Raw genomic sequence first — 21,761 nt, 5'->3', positions numbered from 1 at the left:
ATCACAATTCAAACATACTGAATAATGTATAATGCTTAATGTATAATAAAATGATGCTGTGGCTCACTGATGTCTAACTGTTATATATTATAAATATATAACAGTTAGACATCAATATTTTGTGTGATATATATACACTGTAAAAAAATGCTGTTGCCTTAAATTTTTAAGTACAATCAACTTGGATGTTTAAGTCTTAAATAACATTAAACTGACTTAGGGTTAGGGTTAGATAAAAAAATAATTGAATCTTGTATAACAAGTTGAAAATAGGTTGAAAATTGCAGTATATTTTTACAGTATATATATACATATATATGTGTGTGTGTGTGTATATATATAGTGCTGTCAATCGATTTAAAAAAGTAATAATTAATCGCAAATTTTTCTGTCATTAATTGCACCTAACATTAAAGCTTTTTATATTTTTATATTCCAGTCAAAGCACTCACCCCGCTCTCCCAGCTAAAAGTGTCACCGACACTCGGCAAATAGCCAAAACGTTTGTACTATTTTTATCTCCTACTTGATACTAATAAAGGTATTTTTAGAGTGCAGATCTTTTTTGCATTTTTATATTTTTATAATGTAATCATTTTACATTTAATTTTCAAATTAATGTAGAAACAACATAAAGACAGTATCCTATTTAAATATTTGTTTAATGGCATTTTAAAGAAGGCTAGTATCACCGATACCAGTACTGCTGTGATAAATTATAGCCATTCAGCATTACAGTATAATTAAAAGCTATGAATTTTAACATTTGCTAGGCTTTAAAAAATACAACAACTTTTAACTTAAGTGAACTTAAATAAACAATCTTCACATAAACCCATCATAATAAATGCCACATTTACCTGTGCCTTTCAATATATCAGGGCTCAATTTTTTTTCTATTGCCCCAATTTGCCCTGTCAAAATGCACAAAAAGTTATTGTTTTTGACCCATGTAACCTTGTAAACTGTGCTTTAAGATTTTTAGGCAGGTCTAACAGGTAGGATATAGACAGAAACTGAATAAAGCTATCAAAGCCATCGTCACTGCATAAATTATATATAGAATGAATATATGTATATAATATAAATATAAATATAAATAATTGAATATAATAGATGTATCCTTATTAAAGCTATGTTATATGGTCAAGAGCAGTGAGTGATTCTCTCTTTTTCTTTTGTTCTTTGATTATCCTTAATGACAGACAGCAGCGGGTTTGGGAACATTTTAGTATAGGGAACACATTATTCACTATAAACTCCTAATTGCTGCATATTAATAGTTAGTAAAGTAGTTTTTTTAGCGTTTATGTATTGGGTAGGATTAAGGGATGTAGAATAAGGTCATGCAGAATTAGGCAGTAATATGTGCTTTATAAGTACTAATAAACAGCCAATATCCTAGTAATATGCATGCTAATAAGCAACTAGTTAATAGCGAGAATTGAACCCTAATATAAAGTGTTACCACAGGTTTATTAGGCTGCTGTCACTTTAAGACCTGTCAAACTTGACACAGATCTGATACACATTCTATTTATGTTCATTTAAGACTTAATTTAACTAATTTAATTGTGCTTGCAAAGATACTCAACAAAACGGGCATTGTTTGTGTGTGTGTGTCACACAGGCAGGAGATTCACGGTGCGCTCCAGTACTGCAATGCATTCTCTTTTGTGTCTTATCGCGCTTGAATGGTTTAAAAGCATTTGTATGAAAAAGCGTGATCATATATTGTAACGCTAGCCAAAAGATGACGGGAAAAAATGGATTCTGCATTAATTGTGTTAAATATTTGTAATGTGTTAAGAAAAAAATGTATTGCATGCTTTAATTTTGACAGCACTAATTTATATATATTTAATTTTTTTCTTCCAATTTTGCTTATTCCAATTTTCTCTTATTTGGTTTATTATTCATCTGTTGCACTAATAGACCGTGTGAATGTGCGGTTGGTTGGTGGTCACGGTCGCTGTGCTGGTACGGTGGAGGTTCTTCATAAAGGTCAGTGGGGAACAGTGTGTCATGATTTCTGGGATTTGGCTGATGCTGGAGTGGTGTGTAGAGAGCTGGACTGTGGAGAACCTGTAGATGCTCTGTATGATGCTCATTTTGGACAAGGAACAGGACCAATCTGGATGAGTTTTGACATGTGTACTGGAATAGAGTCAACACTGAAAAACTGTGGGTCAACAGCATGGCATGTTTATGGGTGTGATCATAGCAAAGATGCTGGAGTCATCTGTTCAGGTGAGCTGTTCCGTATTCAAGTTCAAGTTAAGTTTATTTCTTATTATTTAAAATAAGCAAACAAGGCTGATCAAGTGCGGGGTTATCTACACATGAACGAGAGATCAAATTTGTCGTTCATGTATAGAAAAAAACACCTATACCTTCTAGAAACATAGTACATCTCATCCATGAGTACTCACACTCATGTGGATGTGTGATGAATATTTTTCTTTACATATTATGAAATTCTCAGCATTCCTGCAAATATTTGCTAAATTTGTTTCAGAGATTAAAAAAAATTGAAATCTGCTGAATCAATTTTCTGTAAATTGTTTATTGTTGTTGTTTTGATTGAATTGTTATTAACAACTATTTAAATGCTCTATGTTGTCTTATTTAGGAGTCCGGCTGGTTGGAGGTTCTCGCTGCTCTGGGAGGTTAGAGATACTTGATGATCAGTCGTGGGTTTCAGTGTGTGACGCTGCCTTTGACCAGCAGGATGCAGAGGTTGTGTGTAGAGAGCTGGACTGTGGGGCTCCTGTACAGGTGCTGGGAGAAGATGCTTTTGGCAAAGGAGACGCTCAGATGTGGACACAAGAGATTCAGTGCAGAGGAAATGAGTCTCAGATTCACCTCTGTTCAACATCACTATCACACAAACTAAACTGCTCACACGAATACAGCGTTGGACTAGTGTGTGCAGGTTAAAACTAATATTCACTTTAGATTCAAATCTCCAGGTGAATGTAAGATCTACAGTGATCTTCACTAATATAGGTATCCTTGGTCTTTTAATTAAACTATTCACAAAAAAATATAAAATGTAAAACACATTAAAATAACTAAAAGACAAAATATTTTTCTAAAAACCTTTTTTTCTTGAATACATTTATGGAAACTTCCTTTGCCATGATAGAATATTTTTTGCCAAGATAAGTCTTCTCTTACAATGTGAATAAAGGTTAGGGAACACATGGCAGAAGATCTGAGACCATTCCTCTATATGGAAACTCTTCAGATCCTTCAGATTTAGAGGTCAATGCATGTGGACTCTCTTCTTCAGCTCATTCCACAGGTTTTATTTGGGGTTTGGCTCATGGGACTGGAGTAGCTATTGCAAAACTTTCATTTTGTGGTTTGTGGATTCATTTTGGATTCATCTGTGCAAAGAACCCAGTCCCACGGAAAGTTCCATAAGGCAAACTTTAGGCAGTTGTATGTTTTTATTTAATTTATTTGTTTTTTAATTTTCTTTTCTTCTGTTTTATTTTTAAGCAACCCTCCAAAGCAAATTGTGGGCATGTAGGTCACATCAGATCATAATTTTCCAGCTGTGATTTTTGGACATTCTTTGGTCACAAACCATCTATATTTCTGTGTGTGAGGCCAATAGACATGTACTCTTACAGGCCAATTGTTAACATCTCTAGTTGATCAAAACTTTTTATTGTAAACATTTTTGTGCCCTTTTACTACTACTAAGTTTTGTAGATATTTTATTTGTCAATAATTTTACATCAGTTGCATGTTAGTGTATTAAGGGGTCCACGTGGCAAGTGTAAAGGAGAACCCAAGTGCGGTTTATTGTAACTAAAATAAAACATGAAACAAAAACATGGCGTGGCATGAAAACAAAAAACAAAGCATGAACATGAACTTACATCACAGCAGATTACAGGAAACAATACCTGACAAAGACCCATGGCAAACAAGAGGGCTAAATACACACAAGACTAATGACTAGACAAGGGACACCTGTGAACAATGAACCAATGACAACATGACACATCAGACAAGGGAACACATGGCAGGATCACATGACTTACAAGGGATCACATGACAGACAATGAAACAAGACATGACACAGAAACATGACAAGAACAAACCCAAAATGTGACAAAATCCCCCCCTCTAAGGGCGTCTCCCGACGCCCAACAAAACATAATACCAGGAGGGTGGTGGAGTGGAGGAGGTCATGGGGAGGGATGGTGGAGGAGGTCATGGGGAGGGATGGTGGGCCAGGCCCGTGCAGGGGGACAGGACATGGGATGTGGCATGGCGTGGACGGGCCTGGGTCGTGGTCTGGCATGGGCAGAACTGGGCCGTGGCATGGCGCGGGTGGACCCGGGCCATGGCATGGCGTGGGCGGACCCGGCAGTGCAGGAAGCCAGGGCGGATCCGGCGGCCAGGGCGGAGCAGGCTGTGCAGGCGGCCAGGGTGGACCAGACAGTTCAGGTGGCCAAGGTGGACCAGACAGTTCAGGTGGCCAAGGTGGACAAGACAGTTCAGGTGGCCAAGGTGGACCAGACAGTTCAGGGGACCATGGCGGCGCGGCCTCCATGGTCCTATCAAGGACCCTACTGCCCCAACATCTCTGCTGAGGGCTCAGGTTCAGGCGTGGCAGCGGCCATCTCTGCTGAGGGCTCAGGTTCAGGCGTGGCGATGGCCATTTTGTCCGGAGACACTGGCTCGGCAGCGGCCATCTTGTCAGGAGACACTGGCTCGGCGGCAGACGTGGCGTGAACAGACTCAGACTTGGCAGGCATGACGTGAAGAGACTCAGACATGACGTGAAGAGATTCAGGCTTACCAGGCATGACGTGAAGAGATTCAGGCTTGGCAGGCATGATGTGAAGAGGCTTAGACATGACAGACATGACATGAAATGAAGAGACTCAGACTTGGCAGACATGACGTGAAGAGGCTCAGGCTTGGCAGGCATGACGTGAAGTGGCTCAGGCTTGGCAGGCATGACGTGAAGTGGCTCAGGGTTGGCAGGCATGACGTGAAGTGGCTCAGGGTTGGCAGGCATGACGTGAAGTGGCTCAGGGTTGGCAGGTATGACGTGAAGTGGCTCAGGGTTGGCAGGCATGACGTGAAGTGGCTCAGGGTTGGCAGATACTGTGAGTTTGTGGGGCTTCTCCTAAAAACCTACAGTAAATGAGGAACTGCTCAATAATTGTGCACAGTCCATGTATTGTGCGAGAGACCAATGAATTTTTCCCCCAGGCAGCTGGGAGCAAACAGGCTCATTCAAACCCACCCTAAAAATGTCCTTGAGGGCCACATCATTGAAGTCCAACAGGTGAGAGAGTTCACAAAACTCTGCCACATAATCTTCAATGGTGAGGTTGTCCTGACGAAGAGAAAGGAGGGCAATTGCTGGGTTCATAGTAATAGGTCAAGTATTCTGTAATGAGGGGTCCACTGGAGGCAAGTGTAAAGGAGAACCCAAGTGCAGTTTATTGTAACTAAAATAAAACATGAAACAAAAACTTGGCATGGCATGGCATGAAAACAAAAACCAAAGCATGAACATGAACTTACATCACAGCAGATTACAGGAAACAATACTTGATAAAGACCCATGGCAAACAAGAGGGCTAAATACACACAAGACTAATGACTAGACAAGGGACACCTGTGAACAATGAAACAATGACAACATGACACATCAGACAAGGGAACACATGGCCAATCCACCATTAAACACCAGAAGAAGAAGAAGAAGAAGAAGAAGGGAACACATGGCAGGATCACATGACTTACAAGGGATCACATGACAGACAAGGAAACAAGACACAGAAACATGACAAGAACAAGCCCAAAATGTGAAAGTTAGGTTTGCTAATATTTTGAATGAATGACTAAAGGCTGGTTCACACGGCAGGATAATTAGGCCGATTTTAGCCCCGATTCACCCCTTCCGACAATCTTAAGGATGCTCCGATTATCGTAAAATAATCTGATCAGATATTCCTGCCGTGTGTGGTGTGTTAAGGCTGCTCTCGTCTGCTCGGAAGGACGTCGGGACTGCTCCGATCTCAAATCGGGGATATCCAACATGTTGGATTTATTTGGCCCGATTTCTTCTCGTGTGTGGTGTCCCCCGAGCACGCAGCCTGTGGACTGTGGAGTGTAGCCAATCAGAAAGCGAGGTGACGAGGCGCGAGGAAACACCGGGAAATATAATCAAAACAGCCGGCGGCATAGCGCACCAGAAAGTCCGGTGGACGTCAGAGATCATCGCCTTTTATTTTGATAACGTTTTTTTTTTCTCGGTTAAAAACAAACTACAAACTATTGCCACTGCATCCTCTTCGTCCGTCATGATTGTTTACTCTGAAGTCACGTTTGATCTCGAGGTATTTTGCGCGATTTCCCATCTGATCTGGGAATGCTCGGGAGTCAAATCGGTTCGTGTGTGATGTGTTGATTTTGCCGTGTGGCTGCGCACCACACACTGTACGACCAAAACTGTTAGACCCGTGATTTTTTATCCCCGTGTGTGGGGTCTCTCAGGTTTGGAAAATCGGCCGACAATTTTAAAATCGTCCCGTGTGAACCAGGCTTAAGAGAATAAGCTTAAGACATTTTTCACAGCCCGTGTTACATACCAAGGGTGCTTATATTAGTGCAAGTTGCTGTACTGTGAGTGTTTTTTCCTCATTGTGTGATTCTTTTATCTCAAATTTTCTTCTTTTTAATGTCTCTTCATGTCTCATTCTTTCTGTTCAATATACAGACCATGTGAATGTGAGGTTGGTTGGTGGCAACAGTCGCTGTGCTGGTAGAGTGGAGGTTCTTCATAAAGGTCAGTGGGGAAGAGTGTGTGGTGAGTCGTTTGATTTGGCTGATGCTGCAGTGGTGTGTAGAGAGCTGAACTGTGGAGAACCTGTAGATGTTCTGGCTGGTGCTCATTTTGGACCAGGATCAGGTCAAATCTGGATGAGGACTGTCCCGTGTACTGGATCAGAGTCAACACTGAAGAACTGTGGGGCAGATGGAGGGTTTAGACATACCTGTGGTCCTTATGGAGATGCTGGAGTCATCTGCTCAGGTAAACTGCTTCAAACATGTCCTCATTGATGAGCCACCTGCCTTAAAGGCACAATATGTAACTTTTTTGCTTTAAAAATAGCAAAAATCACTATATCTATGTTATATTTTTTTTTTAGTTGTGTACTTACATTATCCCGACTGTTTCCAACAACTTTCAAACCAGGATAAATTTGTAATTTAATTCGAGAAACGTCCCATTTCTTTATTTCCGTTTTGTCGCCGTCAATGGCGTCATATCCGCGTTCTCCCTGGTTTCCGCTCGTGCTGCCATAGCAACCAGAGCTATGAACCAGAGCCCTCTGATAGTAACCGCGACAGACGTGGACTACTGTGTAGTTCGCAATGTCTATCTGCACGCTGTTGTTGTTTCGTTCAAACATTATGGACCATGGCAAGCAGACTTTGGATAAAAAAGGAGAACTAAAACGAGAATCAATATCAGTGCAGTGTTTTCGAGATGCCTAGAGCTCCCATAGACAGTATATAAACGAGAGCTCCACGTCTGAGACTTCGACCGCTTCTACATGTACTTTATTAAACAGGTGAGCACATTTACATAAAACTAATTAATGTTATATAGTTCAACAATGATAAAATGTTAGAATATGATCTGTATGTTATTCTAATGTTGATCTAGCTTACTGCTAGTCTCATACAGACAAACTAACACATACATTTCAACACATTCAAATGCAGTTTAGTGTGATAGTGTAATGTTAGACCAAGTGAAACAGCGCTGCGTTACCTCACAAGTTTAATTTGTCTAATAAACTGACCTGTGAGTTGTAATTCTGCTTTGCGTGTAGTTCGGTAGAATGAAATGTCCATATTCCTTTTAACTGTTATATCCGCGGGACTCACATCGCGTGTGGAGCTGATAGCTGTCTCTTCGCAATCCCGAACTGCTTCATATCACAGTCATGATAAAAACATCAATGTATTCAGTCATCCATAAACATTATTAGATCGGTCGGCTTGACGTTGACGACGAGATCCATAATTCTTAGCAAATGTTGCGCCATCAAACTACGCCTTTGTTATTGTAAGAGGGTAGCGACCCCTAGTGGCGAAAAAAATTCCATACTGTACGTTTAAAGGCAGGGTAGGTAGATTTTTTCTAAAAAAAAACTTTTTCCCAAATTTGTTTAAACTGTCTTTATATACCAATACATAATTAAAATGTAAGTACTGTGAAAAAGAGAGTATCAGGGCTGCAATAAACACAGCTACTTATTCCATTCACTCCCACCCCCTCCCTTCTGGGCTCCTTACAAAGCCACGCCCCCAAAACACATGAACGCGCGATGCCGACCGCTCAGCTGGAGGTGGGTTTGCCAGCGCTGAGCGGAGAGGAGCGCAGTGCATGTAGTGACATCATGTCAGAATCACATGTAATAAAATACCTAACTTTATCATTATGAATATAAACAACTAACATGGCTATTAGTACTCACTATCAAGCTAGCATATCGATACTGGTAAAGTTTAAAATATATTGAGTTTGATTCAGTAATGAGCTAGTAACATAAGGCAAAACTAAAAACAGGTTGCATTGATACACGTTTTCCCATTACCTTGGCTGACTGTATATGCAGGTACTGGGAATTTTGACTGCTCTTTCTCTGCCATAATTGTGATTCTTCCGAGTTTCCGTGCCTCTTCCCCTCCTCGAGTCAAATTGCGCGCATGTGGGCAGCTCCTGTAGCAGCAGAGGTGGCAGCCATGGTAGCGAGGGATAGTGACAGTCGCCCAGCCAATCATTTAATTCGTTCCGAATGGAAATAAGTAGCTGTGTTTATTGCAGCCCTGAGAGGACTACAGACACTCAATTGTTATACTCTCTTTTTCAGAGTACTTACATTTTAATTATGTATTGGTATATAAAGACAGTTTAAATAAATTTGTGGAAAAGTTTTTTAGAAAAACTTTAAAACCCTGCCTTTAAATCAACTTTTCATCAATAGATTTTTTAGAAGATCAAGTGTGGAGTACTGTTTTTATTGTTATTATTCTGCCAAATAGGCCAACTGATCATGTAGACCAAACCGTAAGGCATAGAGACTTGAAACCTGGTCAGATGGTAGTAGTCTTGCTAGGTACTATACAAGGCCAATAAGTGGCGCTATAGCAAAAAAAAAAAAAAAAAAAAAATGACACCTCATAACACCTAGACCGTTTGCGTAGACTCATTTGCTTTATACGATTTGAATCCTCAGCTCAAGACGAACAAACGTCTCGGTTACTGACGTAACCTCGGTTCTCTCTAGAAGAGGGAACGAGTGTTTCGTAAGCTAGCTTACGCTACGGGAAAATCCCTTTTCTCGAGAAAACTGAAGCCAAACATCATCCTTCATTTTGTATTAATTTAAAACGCATTTGCTGCACAGAGCAGACCTAGGCGAGGCAGCTTGCGCGCCTATTGGTTGCTCTGTGGCAACTGCTGCAACCTATCGAGAGACTGCTCGTGACGTAAGCACCAATGAGGGCGTGGGCACCCTCAGTCGTCACGGCCCGCCAAAATGGGCGTGGCTTATGTCTGGATGTCGTGGCTGTTCGTGAAAATGCATTCAACCCATTAACCCTCCAAAACAACTACATCGGACGTCTATAAACTCGACCACAATGCCGAAAATACTTATCTACCTTTATCTAAAAAAATAATCCCCGCCACGTTGACCGACTACTTGCAGGGATTTGGCAAACTGATTATTGGCTTTAGATTATCCCACGTATTACAACTATTTACTAAATAAATAAATGCACAAGATATTTTGATTTTAGATTAAATTATTTTGTTGGAAGAACTGGAATTTACTGTTGTATAAATTCTATATTTTATTGAACTCTTTTGTTTTAATTGATTGGTTACTCCACGCTAATGAACTGAAGTCTTGAAGCGCCCTCTGCTGGCTATTACAGGAAACGCATCTAAAATGACACAGCATTGCTGAAAACGTCACACAGATACAGTGAACACACCTGATATTCACACATACCGCTAATATATCATTTACACCAAACGGTATCAGTAATTACAGGGTTTTAGTTCAATGAAATACGAATAATAAATGTTTTTATGACTCTAAAACTAAAACTACAATAAAGCAATTACACTAGACTGTGCATAAAATACTTAAAAGCAAAATAAAAAACTAAACTAAATAACACAAACTAAAATAAAAAAAGAAATACACTCATATACGCATGAAAAAACATTATGTCTCTAAAACGAACTAAAAAAGGCCTAATTTTGATAAATGTTCTATTATAAAACTGTACAACCAAATATAAGCAATCCCACTAGACTTGATATTTAACACAGTTAAAAAATGTTTAAATGATAGCAATCAGTACATTAAAAATAAATACAACGAAATTGAAATAAACTGAAAACCAATGATAGTGTGTAAATTAACTGAATATGAAAAAAAAAAAAACTATAATAACTTTTATATCCAAGTCCAGATAGGATGCTCTTTGGTTTTTCATAACTGAAGCGAAACCAGAACGTAGCACAAGCACGGCAGGGTTACGCAACACTCGTTCCCTCATCTAGAGAGAACCGAGGTTACGTTAGTAACCGAGACGTTCTCTTACAAGAGTACTCTCGTGTTGCGTAAGCTAGCTTACGCTACGGGAACCCAATGTAAAATGCCGTGCGTGCTAGGATCGTCCACAACATAGTCCCAAGGGCATGTGCCCGGGGCTCACATGATAAGTGGGTAATATCACGGCCAACGAGGAGTGGGCCTTATGAAATAACATACAGCAATATATTTGCCTTATGAAAAGTAGGTGTTTAACACAGTATGACAGTCAGGGTCGACAGCAGTCAGCCTGAGCTGTAGAATAAAATAGGTGCTTAATACGGTTTATCAGTCAGGAAGGACCTAAGTCAGCCTGAACTGTATATTTTCACTCTGTACAAAAATGCAAAGCATAATATACAGTCTGGTCGGCGCTGAGTCGAGCAGAGCTGTAGATATTACGTTTAGACTGACAACAGCCTGCCGCCATACAAATATCTTGAAGTGAGACCCCACTGGACCAGGCCCACGAAGAGGCCATGCCTAACGCCCAAAGGACAACGAAGGCCTTTAGACGTATAAGCCAACGCGATAGCATCGACTATCCACCTGGAAAGGCTCTGTTTCGATGTAGCTAGCCCTTTAGCGTGGCCACCGAAAAAAACAAAGAGCTGTTCTGACTGCCTGAAGGCAGCAGATTGTTCAACGTAAATTCTTAGCGCCCTGACCGGGCAAAGAAGATTCACGTCATTCTCACTATCAGATCCAGGGAGAGCTGACAGGGAAATAACTTGTGCTCTGAACGGGGTGGACAGCACTTTGGGGACATAGGCGTGTCTTGGTTTGAGAATGACTTTGGAGTTGTTCGGCCCAAACTCAATGCACGCGGCGCTCACAGAGAGCGCGTGCAGGTCACCCACCCGCTTGACCGAGGCGAGAGCCACCAGGAAAACGGTTTTAAGCGAGAGATACCGCAGATCCACAGACTGTAGTGGTTCGAAGGGGTTACCTTTCATGGCCTCCAGGACCATGGAAAGGTCCCAAACAGGAACCAAAGGGGGTCGAGGAGGGTTTAACCTCCTTGCCCTTCTAAGGAAGCGGATGATAAGGTTGTTCCTTCCCAGTGACTGGCCATGTACTGGTTTAATAAACGCAGCTATGGCTGAAACGTATACTTTGAGCGTGGAGGGGGACCTGCCCTCATCCAAAAGCTCATTAACTGCATCAGCTCCGGGAACCAAACTTGGTTCCTCCAAAGCGGCGCTGCGAGGAGCACAGAGCATTTGTTCTCCCTGATTCATTTGATTACCTGTGGTAACAACGCAATCGGGGGAAACGCATAGAGCGGGCGGCTGGGCAAGTTGTGGGCCAGCGCGTCCCTGTTCTTTGTGAAAAATATTGGGCAATGCACATTATCTGACGGCGCGAAGAGGTCGATTTCCGCCCTGCCAAAGGTGTCCCATAGTAACTGGACTACCTGAGGGTGAAGGGACCATTCCCCTGGGGGAACATTGTCCCTGAACAGCATGTCTAGACCCACGTTCAGACAGCCTGGCACATGCGCCACTCTCAGCGATCGCAGGTTGTGCTGAGACCACACAAGGAGGCGTTCTGCCAGTGTGTGAAGGTTCCGTGATCTGAGACCGCCCTGGCGGTTTATGTAAGACACCACCGACATGTTTTCCGTGCGGATTAAGATGTGGTGGCCCCTTAAGAGGGGAAGAAAATACCCCAAAGCGTTCTCGACCGCTTTCATCTCCAGAGAGTTTATGGGCCCTATTTTAACGATCTAAAACGCAAGTGTCAAGCGCAAAGCGCAAGTAACTTTGTGGGGGGGTCTTGGGCGCTGTTGCTATTTTCCCGGCAGGATAAATGACTCTTGCGCCCGGCGCAAATCTAAAAGGGGTTGGTCTGAAGTAGCTTCATTATTCATAGGTGTGGTTTGGGCGTAACGTGAAATAAACCAATCAGAGCGACATCTCACATTCCCTTTAAGAGCAGACGCGCTTGTTCTAAAGCGGATTCCTATTATAACGGCGGATTTGCCAGGCGCGCGCCGACAGCGGTTCACAGCCGAGGAGACCAACGTTCTCGTCAGGGACATTGGGGATGGAGAAACCCACCCAAATTAACTTCGGTTAAACAGGCGTATGATAATTTGGGTAAATGTGTAAGCTAGATGTATGCTTTTATAATAAATTGTCTATCCTATCTATCTATCTATCTATCTATCTATCTATCTATCTATCTATCTATCTATCTATCTATCTATCGTAATAATGTATGATTTGCAAAAATGAAAACTGCTGCTTAGATGAGAGAATCAAAGTGTATGCGCGTTGTGCACACGCTACATTGATTATGGCCAAGCATGCGCCCTTAAAATAGCATAATGAACAACGCGCAATGCGCCACTGACTTTAGATTAGGTTTTTTCTGGTCAGTGGCGCAATTGTTTTATGGAACAGCAAAATAGCAAAAGGGATTGTTTGCGCCGGAACACGCCTCCTTTTTTGCGCTGAACCGCCCAGGGAGCGCAAGTTCATTCCCTAGTTTAGCGACGTGCTTCTGTGGAGGGAAAAGCGTGCTTTGCGCGGGTGCAAAATAGGAATGATACATGTGTCGGTGTACAAAGTCAATTGCGCTGGGTGCAAGATAGGGCCCTCTGTGTAAGCACTTCTCTTGGCCTGACCATAGGCCAAAAGTCGGCCTGCCCTCGTAGAGGGTGCCCCAACCTGAATTAGAGACATCTGTCGAGATTACTTTCAGTTTCGAGACCGCTCCCAGATCCACGCCTGACTGATACCAGTCAGTCGCCTTCCAGGGCTCCAGAGCTGTAACACAGTTCTGGGTTACCTTGAGGCGTGCACGCCCAGAGGCCCATGCCCGACGCGGGACACGTGTCTTCAGCCAGTGCTGGAGAGGGCGCATATGAAGCAAGCCCAGCCGAAGCACTGCCGAGGCCGAGGCCATAAGGCCCAGCATCCTCTGAAAACTTTTGAGAGGAGTGACATTTCCGACCTTGAACGACGCCGCCAAGCGCTGTATTCGCAGAGTGCGCTGTGACGTAAGCCTTTCTGTCATTGACACTGAGTCTAAATCTGTTCCCAGAAAGGAGATTTTCTGGCTGGGAGACAGTGAACTCTTGGTCCAATTGACTTTGAGACCCAAGCCTTCTAAATGGCTGAGTAGTAAAGCCCTGTGTGTTATCAGTTCCGCCTCTGACTGCGCTAGAATTAGCCAGTCGTCCAAATAGTTCAGTACTCACATCCCCCGTTGTCTCAGGGGGGCGAGCGCCGCGTCCATGCACTTCGTGAATGTACGGGGTGCTAAATACAGACCGAACGGAAGGACGGTGTACTGATAGGTATGGCCCTCGAAGGTGAATCGCAAGAAAGGCCTGTGACGGGGCGTTATTTGAATCTGAAAATAAGCATCCTTCAGATCCACTGAAATAAACAAGTCCCCTGGGCAAATTTGCGCATGGATTTGTCTGGTCGTGAGCATTCTGAACGATCTCTTCATAAGGGCTTTGTTCAAACGCCTGAGATCTAGGATGGGTCTGAGACCGCCATCCTTTTTGGGTACAAGGAAATACCGGCTGTAGAAACCCGACTATGGTCCCTTTTTTCAGCAGTTTTGCTATCTCGGCGCGAAGTAGATGAGCTAGTAGACTTCACCTTTCACCATAGTTTTGAACCTGGCTCGAAAGCGCAGGGGTCTGCGAGCGAACTGCAGTGAATAACCTCGCTTTATAATGTTCAGCACCCATTCTGACACGCCCGGGATCATTTCCCATGCTTTTGCACATAAGGCTAGGGGAAGAATGGTATATGGGCTCTGGTCGCTGTGTGACAGGGACCCAGAGACGCGATTGGGCTGATACACTGATACTATGCTCACAGTGCTTATATGGGGCGGCGCGCTGAGAATAGCGGCCGGCCGATTCGCACATAACACTCCTGTCACGTGGACCGGGCAGTGTTTCATTGAAGGGAGCTCTATCTGTGTGTGACACAGGGCGTGCAGTGTTTGTTAGTAAGCGCGAGCGTTGAGAAGCGGGCACACTTCTTACACTTAAAACAAGTTTGGTGTTTATTGATGGGAGCTCTGAGTGAGTGTGTGTCGCTGAGCGGCCAGTGTTTGTGAGTAGGGGTGAGCACTGAACAGCGGGCACATTTCCTACGTTTAAAACACACGCGGCCTGAGACGGTTTTATTGATGTGGGCTGTGAATGAGTGTGTGTCACTGAGCGGGCCGTGCTTGTGTGTAGGGGTGAGCACTGGGAAGTGGGCACATTTCCTACATTTATAACACCTTCGGCGTGAGCCGGACAGACAGATATAATGCTCTTTTTGAGATCTATCTGGGTCGCCGTAAAAATGGCGTTTGGGTACAGGCGAGCGGGTTGTATAATGGGCTCGTTGGCTGTAAAATACACTCCTCCAGTCACCTCTGTTGTGGGAACTGCGAGAGCGAAACGTGCTGTTTTCGATGGCGGTCCGGCCGCAGCGGGACTCGACCATCGTCGTCTTCTCAAAGTGGTCAGGAAGACTTGGAGGGCTCAGGTTTCAGCGCGATCATGGGCCTGGGTCCCCGGGGGGGAGGTGGCCTGTGGCGGCTTGAAGAGCGCGAGCGCTGATGAGAGTCCCTGGGCTGACGGCGCTGTGAAGCTGGCGGCGGGGGCGCTGTGTTCCGGCCAGGCGGCTGCTTTTTTGAGCAACCTGTAGCGGAACTGGAGTGCCTGGGGATGAAATGTTGCATGGCCTGCGACGTTTTCTGCATCTCTGAGTAGCGCTCAGCAAAGCCTTTAACAGCTGGGCCGAAGAGACCGGACAGAGACACAGGCGCGTCGAGGAAAGTAGCTCTGTCGGATTCTTTCATGTCGGACAGTGTTAACCACAAGTGTCTCTCGGTGACGGTGAGAGACGCCATATTCCTACCAATGGCCTGTGCAGTGGACTTTGTGGCTCGTAGAGCTAAGTCCGTGGCGCTTCTGAGGTCCGTGAAGCTTTCAGGATCTGGGCCCGCCTCGTCCATAGAGCGGAGAAGATTGGCCTGATAAATTTGAAGTACAGCCATGGAGTGAAGCGCTGAAGCGGCCTGACCGGCGGCGGCGTAGGCGTGACCGATGAGAGCTGAAGTAGTCCGGCAGGCTTTGGAAGGCAAAGCGGGCTTGAAATGCCATCCAGTGGATGGCGGGTACGGGTGTGTAGCTAACGCTTCCTCGACCGGAGGAATGGAGAGGTAGCCCTTGTCTTTCGCGCCGTCAACATTAGAGAGCGTTGAAGAGACAGTAGTCCGAAGCCTAGCAGAAAATGGCACCCTCCAACTCTTAGATAGCTCCTCGTGCAGCTCGGCAGGAAAGGAGCGGACCTCGTGTGAGACATCGAGCGTTGTCCAGGGAGAAAGCAGCCATCAAGCCTGTTGGGCGCGGGCTCTTCGGGCAGCGACCAATTGAGGCAGAGGTCCTCCACGGCCTTAGTAAGGAGGCGGAGAAGTTCGGAGTCGACGCTTGTCCGCACGCCGCTGGACTCTTGCAGAGAAGGGGCGGGGTCCGGATTGGAGCCCGACCACCCTTCGCTCCCCGAAGCGAGAAGAGAGCAGCTGTCCTCTTCTGCGTTGTCCCCATCAGACTCGTCGAGCACGGCGGGAGCGGTGGCGGAAACCGGGCGCTGACCGGCCGTGAGCGAGGTGGGGGATTTAGGAAGCGATGCACACGGGGAAGTCACCGGCGTGCATTCGTGAACAGGATTATCCTCCAGTGGTCTCTGTGAACGGCGCTTCTTGCGGCGCGGCCCAGACGAGAGAAGCAGAGGGGCGGGGTCCACGTCGAAGGTGGCTAGTCGAGCCCGCAGGGTCAACATAGCCATGATGTCGCATTCCGGGCAGCGGCCCTTGGAAAGCACGTGGTCCGCGTGGTTACGTCCCAGGCAGGAAACGCACAGGATGTGGTGGTCACCGTCGCTGAGAGGGGCTCGGCACGAGCCGCATTTGGAAATTCGAGGCATTTGAAACAACGCCTCTGCTCTTTTAGGAAGAAGGCACGCGAGTGTCGCGACGGCGAACACACACGTGCGAGTAAAGAAAGGATATGAGCGCCGGATGGCACAGCAGGAACGGCGGCTGAAAGCCGCGAGAAGACGGCCGGCTTCCTAGTTCTGCGATGCAGATGGCTCGTCCCGCTGCAGTGCTTTTCCAACGGCGCAGGCTTCTTCCGGAGATCCAGCAATGTGAACACTTCGCTGAAGAGATGAAAAATCAAAGAGCATCCATCTGGACTGGGCTTATATAGACATAAGCCACGCCCATTTTGGCGGGCCATGACGATTGAGGGCGCCCGCGAATCTAATGTTGTAGATTTATGTAGCAAACGAGAATCTATAAAATGATTGTCTGTATTTTGAGACAAAGGTCTTGATTTTCAGTTTTGTTCAAGGCAAATAAAGCAACAGATTTTCAATAACGGAAGAATATGTAAAAGTAAGATATTTTGCTCAAACCTTGACATGCATCATATAGACTCTAGAGACACCCTCATGGCAAAAAGTTATCAAAATAATTTAGAAGATATGTTTTATATATATATCTTGTATTTCCCATTATGAGTAACATGTATATAGGCTATATACTGTATGTTGTGTGCACAAAGTACAAAATGATCAAACTGTGTAGAACAAGTCATTTTAAAGAAACATGCTTAGTTTCATTAATTTCTGATGCCCAGAGGGCTCACAGTAAATTCTAAACTATCAGCCATTTCAACTGAAAGATAAAAGCTGTAATACTATTGCAGGATAATATATATAATCTTTTTTTATATTAGTTTTCATCATTGACTGAAAAAGAAATGAAAATAAATGCTTAAAACGTTTTTTTATTATAGTGTACTGGTAATATAGTTTTATATAATTCACATGCTTATAGACATTAAATGAGATTTTCACAATTATATCACATTGAAAACAGACGTGTGTGTGTGTGTGTGTGTGTGTGTGTGACCCCTTTTGTCATTCTTCTCACTAATATAGTTATTTTCAAAGGTTTTGCATAAATTTTTTGACATTATAAAATCTCTATTATAACATTTACAATCACATTTTGTCGAAGTGTATCACTTAATTTTTCATTAGGTTTTAATTTTGACAGTTGTGCCACATTATGATTAATGTGAAACCTGAAATAATGTGAAACCTGAAAGTTGCTGCTTGCAGCTATATTTTTAAATGTGTTTACTTCATATTTGTGAAATTGATTTCTTTTAACATTATAAATGGTGCTTAATGGTTGACCAACAATGGCATGAATTACGCTGTTACCAGTATTTTTTTTATGAAATAATGTCCAGGTCTAAAATAAGCATGAGGTTAAATTTGTTAACACTACTTTTAAAAACAACAAGAATCATCCTTTTACATCCTTTTACAATATTTATTAATCTAGATTAATGTTACAGTTTTTTACAATCGCTATGACAATTTTTTCAATACTTTTAACAAATTTCCTAAACTCTTAACACACCAACACACCTACAACACACAATTGGCAAAACAGTAATAATCAGTCCAATGGAAAGACGAGACGTCATAGGCGGGTGACGTCATCGACCAGGAAGCTATAAACCACCCCTGAGACAGACCGCGACAGCTTCTGTGCCTTCAGCAAGCGATCTGTGTATTCTGTCCTTGTCATATTTATTGTTGTCTGTCAAGTTGCAATATATATATATATATTAGGGGTGGTTGTGGCGCAATGGATAAGACACATGCCTTTGGTGTGAGAGACCCGGGTTCGAATCCACTGTGAGACACCAATGTGTCCCTGAGCAAGACACTTAACCCCTAGTTGCTCCAGAGGCGTGCGACCTCTGACATATATAGCAATTGTAAGTCGCTTCGGATATAAGCGTCAGCTAAATGAATAAATGTAAATGTAAATATTATGGCAAAAGAGAGCAAGCAAGCGTTGTGTTGTTCCCTGCCCACGTTATATCACGGGTGGGGACACACACTTCAGCTTTGTGTTGCTTGTTTGGGAGTGGAGCATGCCAACAGTCAGTTCTCGAGGGGGCTGACTGTGAGCATTGCGAAAAGCTGTCTGTGAGGACGCTCCGCTCCCGCCGGCCGTTCTTCGAGGAGGACGGTTCGGTGTGCCCGCTGCTGCTGAGGCACGGCGTCGACGCGCATCTTGGGGATCGCAAATGGTTCTAACAAACACCTGTTGGATCCAGTGCCTTATCTCGGGGAGAAGCACGCTCTGCGATTTCTCCTCCCCGGGATGAGGCACTCATGCTGCGATTTCCAGTTCTGAGGAATTGGTATCGTTAGTGTTTTTGTTTAAAAAAAAATTTACAAAAAATAAAAATCAAAATAAGGCAGATGTTTATGAGTTTTCAATAAATAAATAAGTCAGCTCATAACTCTGTTGAATAAAGAGGAGCTTATAAAAGGAGGTTTTATCTAGTGCTGTTGCTAAGTTAAATATTACTGGCCAGCCGAACATATATGAGAGTGAAAATATAAGGAAAACGCCTCGGTTACGACTGTAACCTCGGTTCCCTGAAGAGGGAACGAGCGTTGCGTCGAAAACTGACGCTATGGGAACGCTTTGCGTGATGACGTCTTGAAGCACATGTAAAATCAGTCCAATGGAGTGGCGGAACGTCAGAGGCGGGTGACGTCACGTACCAGGAAGCTATAAAAGCCGGCCCGAAACAGAAAACGAAAGCTTCGTAAAGTCTGAAGTCGCGCTGACAGGCATGAAGGAGATATGGCAAGGCGACGCAACGCTCGTTCCCTCTTCAGGGAACCGAGGTTACAGTCGTAACCGAGGCGTTCCCTTTCAAGGGAACTCCCGTTGCGTCGAAAACTGACGCTATGGGAACGTCTATACCAACGCCTCCATAGCTACAAATGTCTGTCCTGTGTGTAATCATGTGAGCAGCACTAAGAAGACAAAACATGAGACCCTGGAGTAGAGTCTAAATCCAGAGAGTAGAACCTGACGAAGGTGTGCGGTGAGGACCAGCCTGCCGCATCACAGACGTCCTGTAACGATACTCCTGATATAAGGGCCTTAGAGGCCGCCATACTCCTAGTAGAGAGCGACCGGACAGCCAAAGGAGAAGGCTGTCCAGCCGCCTCATAAGCCAGTGAGATAGTCTCAACCACCCACTTGCTCATCCTTTGCTTAGACACTGGACCTCCCTTGTTAGGGGAGCAAAAGTCACTTTTACGCCACAGGGCAGCTCTGTGGACATACGCGTCTAACGCCCGAACAGGGCAAAGCAAATTATTCGCCTCCTGGTCCGATTTCGAAAGGGAGGAGGACCTCCAAGTGCCACGAAGGAAACGAGATACCAAGGGGTCTTTCCCCACAGACATTCCACCCAAAGGACTGTGGTAAGCACCTATGGCCGCCACATAGACCTTTAAAGTGGACGGGGTCAGACCTGCAGTGAACGTTCCTGCAGGAACTCCAGCACTGTACCAATTGGGCAGTGGACTGGGTCCAACCGACGGTCACTACACCAAGAAGTGAATACTCTCCACTTCAGGGCATAAAGTTTCCTCGTGGAGGGAGCTCTGGACTGTAGAACGGTCTCAACAACCTCGGTTGAGAGACCTGACTCTATGAGCTGGGCCCCCTCAGAGGCCAAGCCCACAGGTTCCACAGTTCTGGCCGAGGGTGAAATATCGAGCCCTCTGCCTGGGACAGAAGGTCCCTCCTGACGGGTAACTCCAGAGGATGCCCGTCGAGGAGGGACACAATATCGGGAAACCATACTCTGCCCGGCCAGCGCGGGGCTATAAGAAGTAGATGGACCCGGTCCCTGCGAACTCTTTCCAGAACTCCCGGGAGCAGAGCAACTGGGGGAAAGGCGTACAGACGTAGCCTCGGCCACGTCTGTACCATAGCATCCAGTCCCAGAGGAGCTGGATGCGTGAGGGAGAACCAAAGTGGACAGTGAGACGTCTCTCGAGACGCAAACAGATCCACTTATAATTTCCATATCAGCTCCACCACCTCGGGGGTGGAGCCACCATTCCCCGGGCCTCGGCCCCTGTCTCGACAGAGTGTCTGCTCCTATATTCTGGACCCCGGGGATGTAGGCTGCCTTGAGTGACAGCAACTTCCCCTGGGACCACAAGAGGATATGGCATGCCAGCGCAAACCCCCTTGATATAGGCGACTACCGACGTGTTGTCCGTATGTACTACACATGGTGTCCCCTGAGACCTGTGATAAAGCTCCTCAGAGCCCGGAAGACAGCTAACATCTCTAGGCAATAGAATGCCAGGAACGATGATGGTCTTCCCACAGACCTTGAGATGAGCGACCCTCAGGATCGCTCCCCAACCCGTGAGGGAAGCATCCGTCGTTAGCAGTTTGCGACGACAAGGAGCTCCCAGCACTGGGCCCTGGGACAGGAACCAAGGTTTCTTCCACATAACCAAGGCACGTAGGCATCACCGCGTGACCTTGATTGTGCGAAATGGGTTGCCCCTCGGGGAAAAACCCTCTGGTCCTGAGCCACCACTGCAGGGGCCTCATGTGCAGCAGTCCAAAAGGTATCCCGTTGGAAGCTGCTGCCATGAGACCCAACAGTCTCTGGAACTGTTTGACAGTGAGTAGCTGGCCTAGCTTTACACTTCTCACAGCTGCCAGGATGGAATCGAAGCGGGGCGATGACAGGCGCGCCTGCATCAACACTGAATCCCAAACCACGCCTAAAAAAGTGGTCCTCTAAAATGGAGAAAGCACACTCTTCTTGGCGTTCAGCCGTAACCCCAACTCTTTCATATGGGCGAGAACAACATCTCGATGTTGAACCGCCATCTAATGCGACTGAGCTAAAATCAACCAATCGTCGATGTAGTTCGTGATGCGAATACCCCGGAGGCGCAGAGGCGCCAGAGCTGCATCCACGCATTTGGTGAAAGTGCGGGGTGATAAAGCCAGGCCGAATGGAAGAACTCGATATTGGTATGCTTTGCCCCCGAAAGCAAACCTCAGGAACTTCCAATGACACGGACGGATGGAAATATGCGTCCTTGAGGTCTATCGTGACAAACCAGTCCTCGGACCTGATCTGTGGCACGATTTGTCTCAAGGTTAACATTTTGAACTTGAGCTGCATGTACTCGTACAGAACTCGAA

At 45.0% G+C, this 21,761-nt stretch overlaps 1 protein-coding gene across 1 annotated transcript in view; it reads left to right on the top strand.

Annotated features, from left to right (window-relative positions):
- The window catches only part of LOC309496258 (scavenger receptor cysteine-rich domain-containing protein DMBT1-like), a 106,169-nt gene that overhangs the window by 6,604 nt on the left and 77,804 nt on the right, over nucleotides 1–21,761 (top strand). Inside the window, exons 3-5 of the mRNA XM_082166241.1 lie at nucleotides 1,936–2,250; nucleotides 2,633–2,935; nucleotides 6,758–7,072. Of these exons, the coding sequence (XP_082022367.1) occupies nucleotides 1,936–2,250; nucleotides 2,633–2,935; nucleotides 6,758–7,072 (933 nt within the window). The remainder of the gene's footprint in view (nucleotides 1–1,935; nucleotides 2,251–2,632; nucleotides 2,936–6,757; nucleotides 7,073–21,761) is intronic.

The sequence above is a fragment of the Leuciscus leuciscus genome (assembly GCF_965113295.1).
Source record: "Leuciscus leuciscus genome assembly, chromosome: 4".
NCBI classification, from domain to species: domain Eukaryota; kingdom Metazoa; phylum Chordata; class Actinopteri; order Cypriniformes; family Leuciscidae; genus Leuciscus; species Leuciscus leuciscus.
This window is presented reverse-complemented; position numbering and strand designations above follow the sequence as displayed.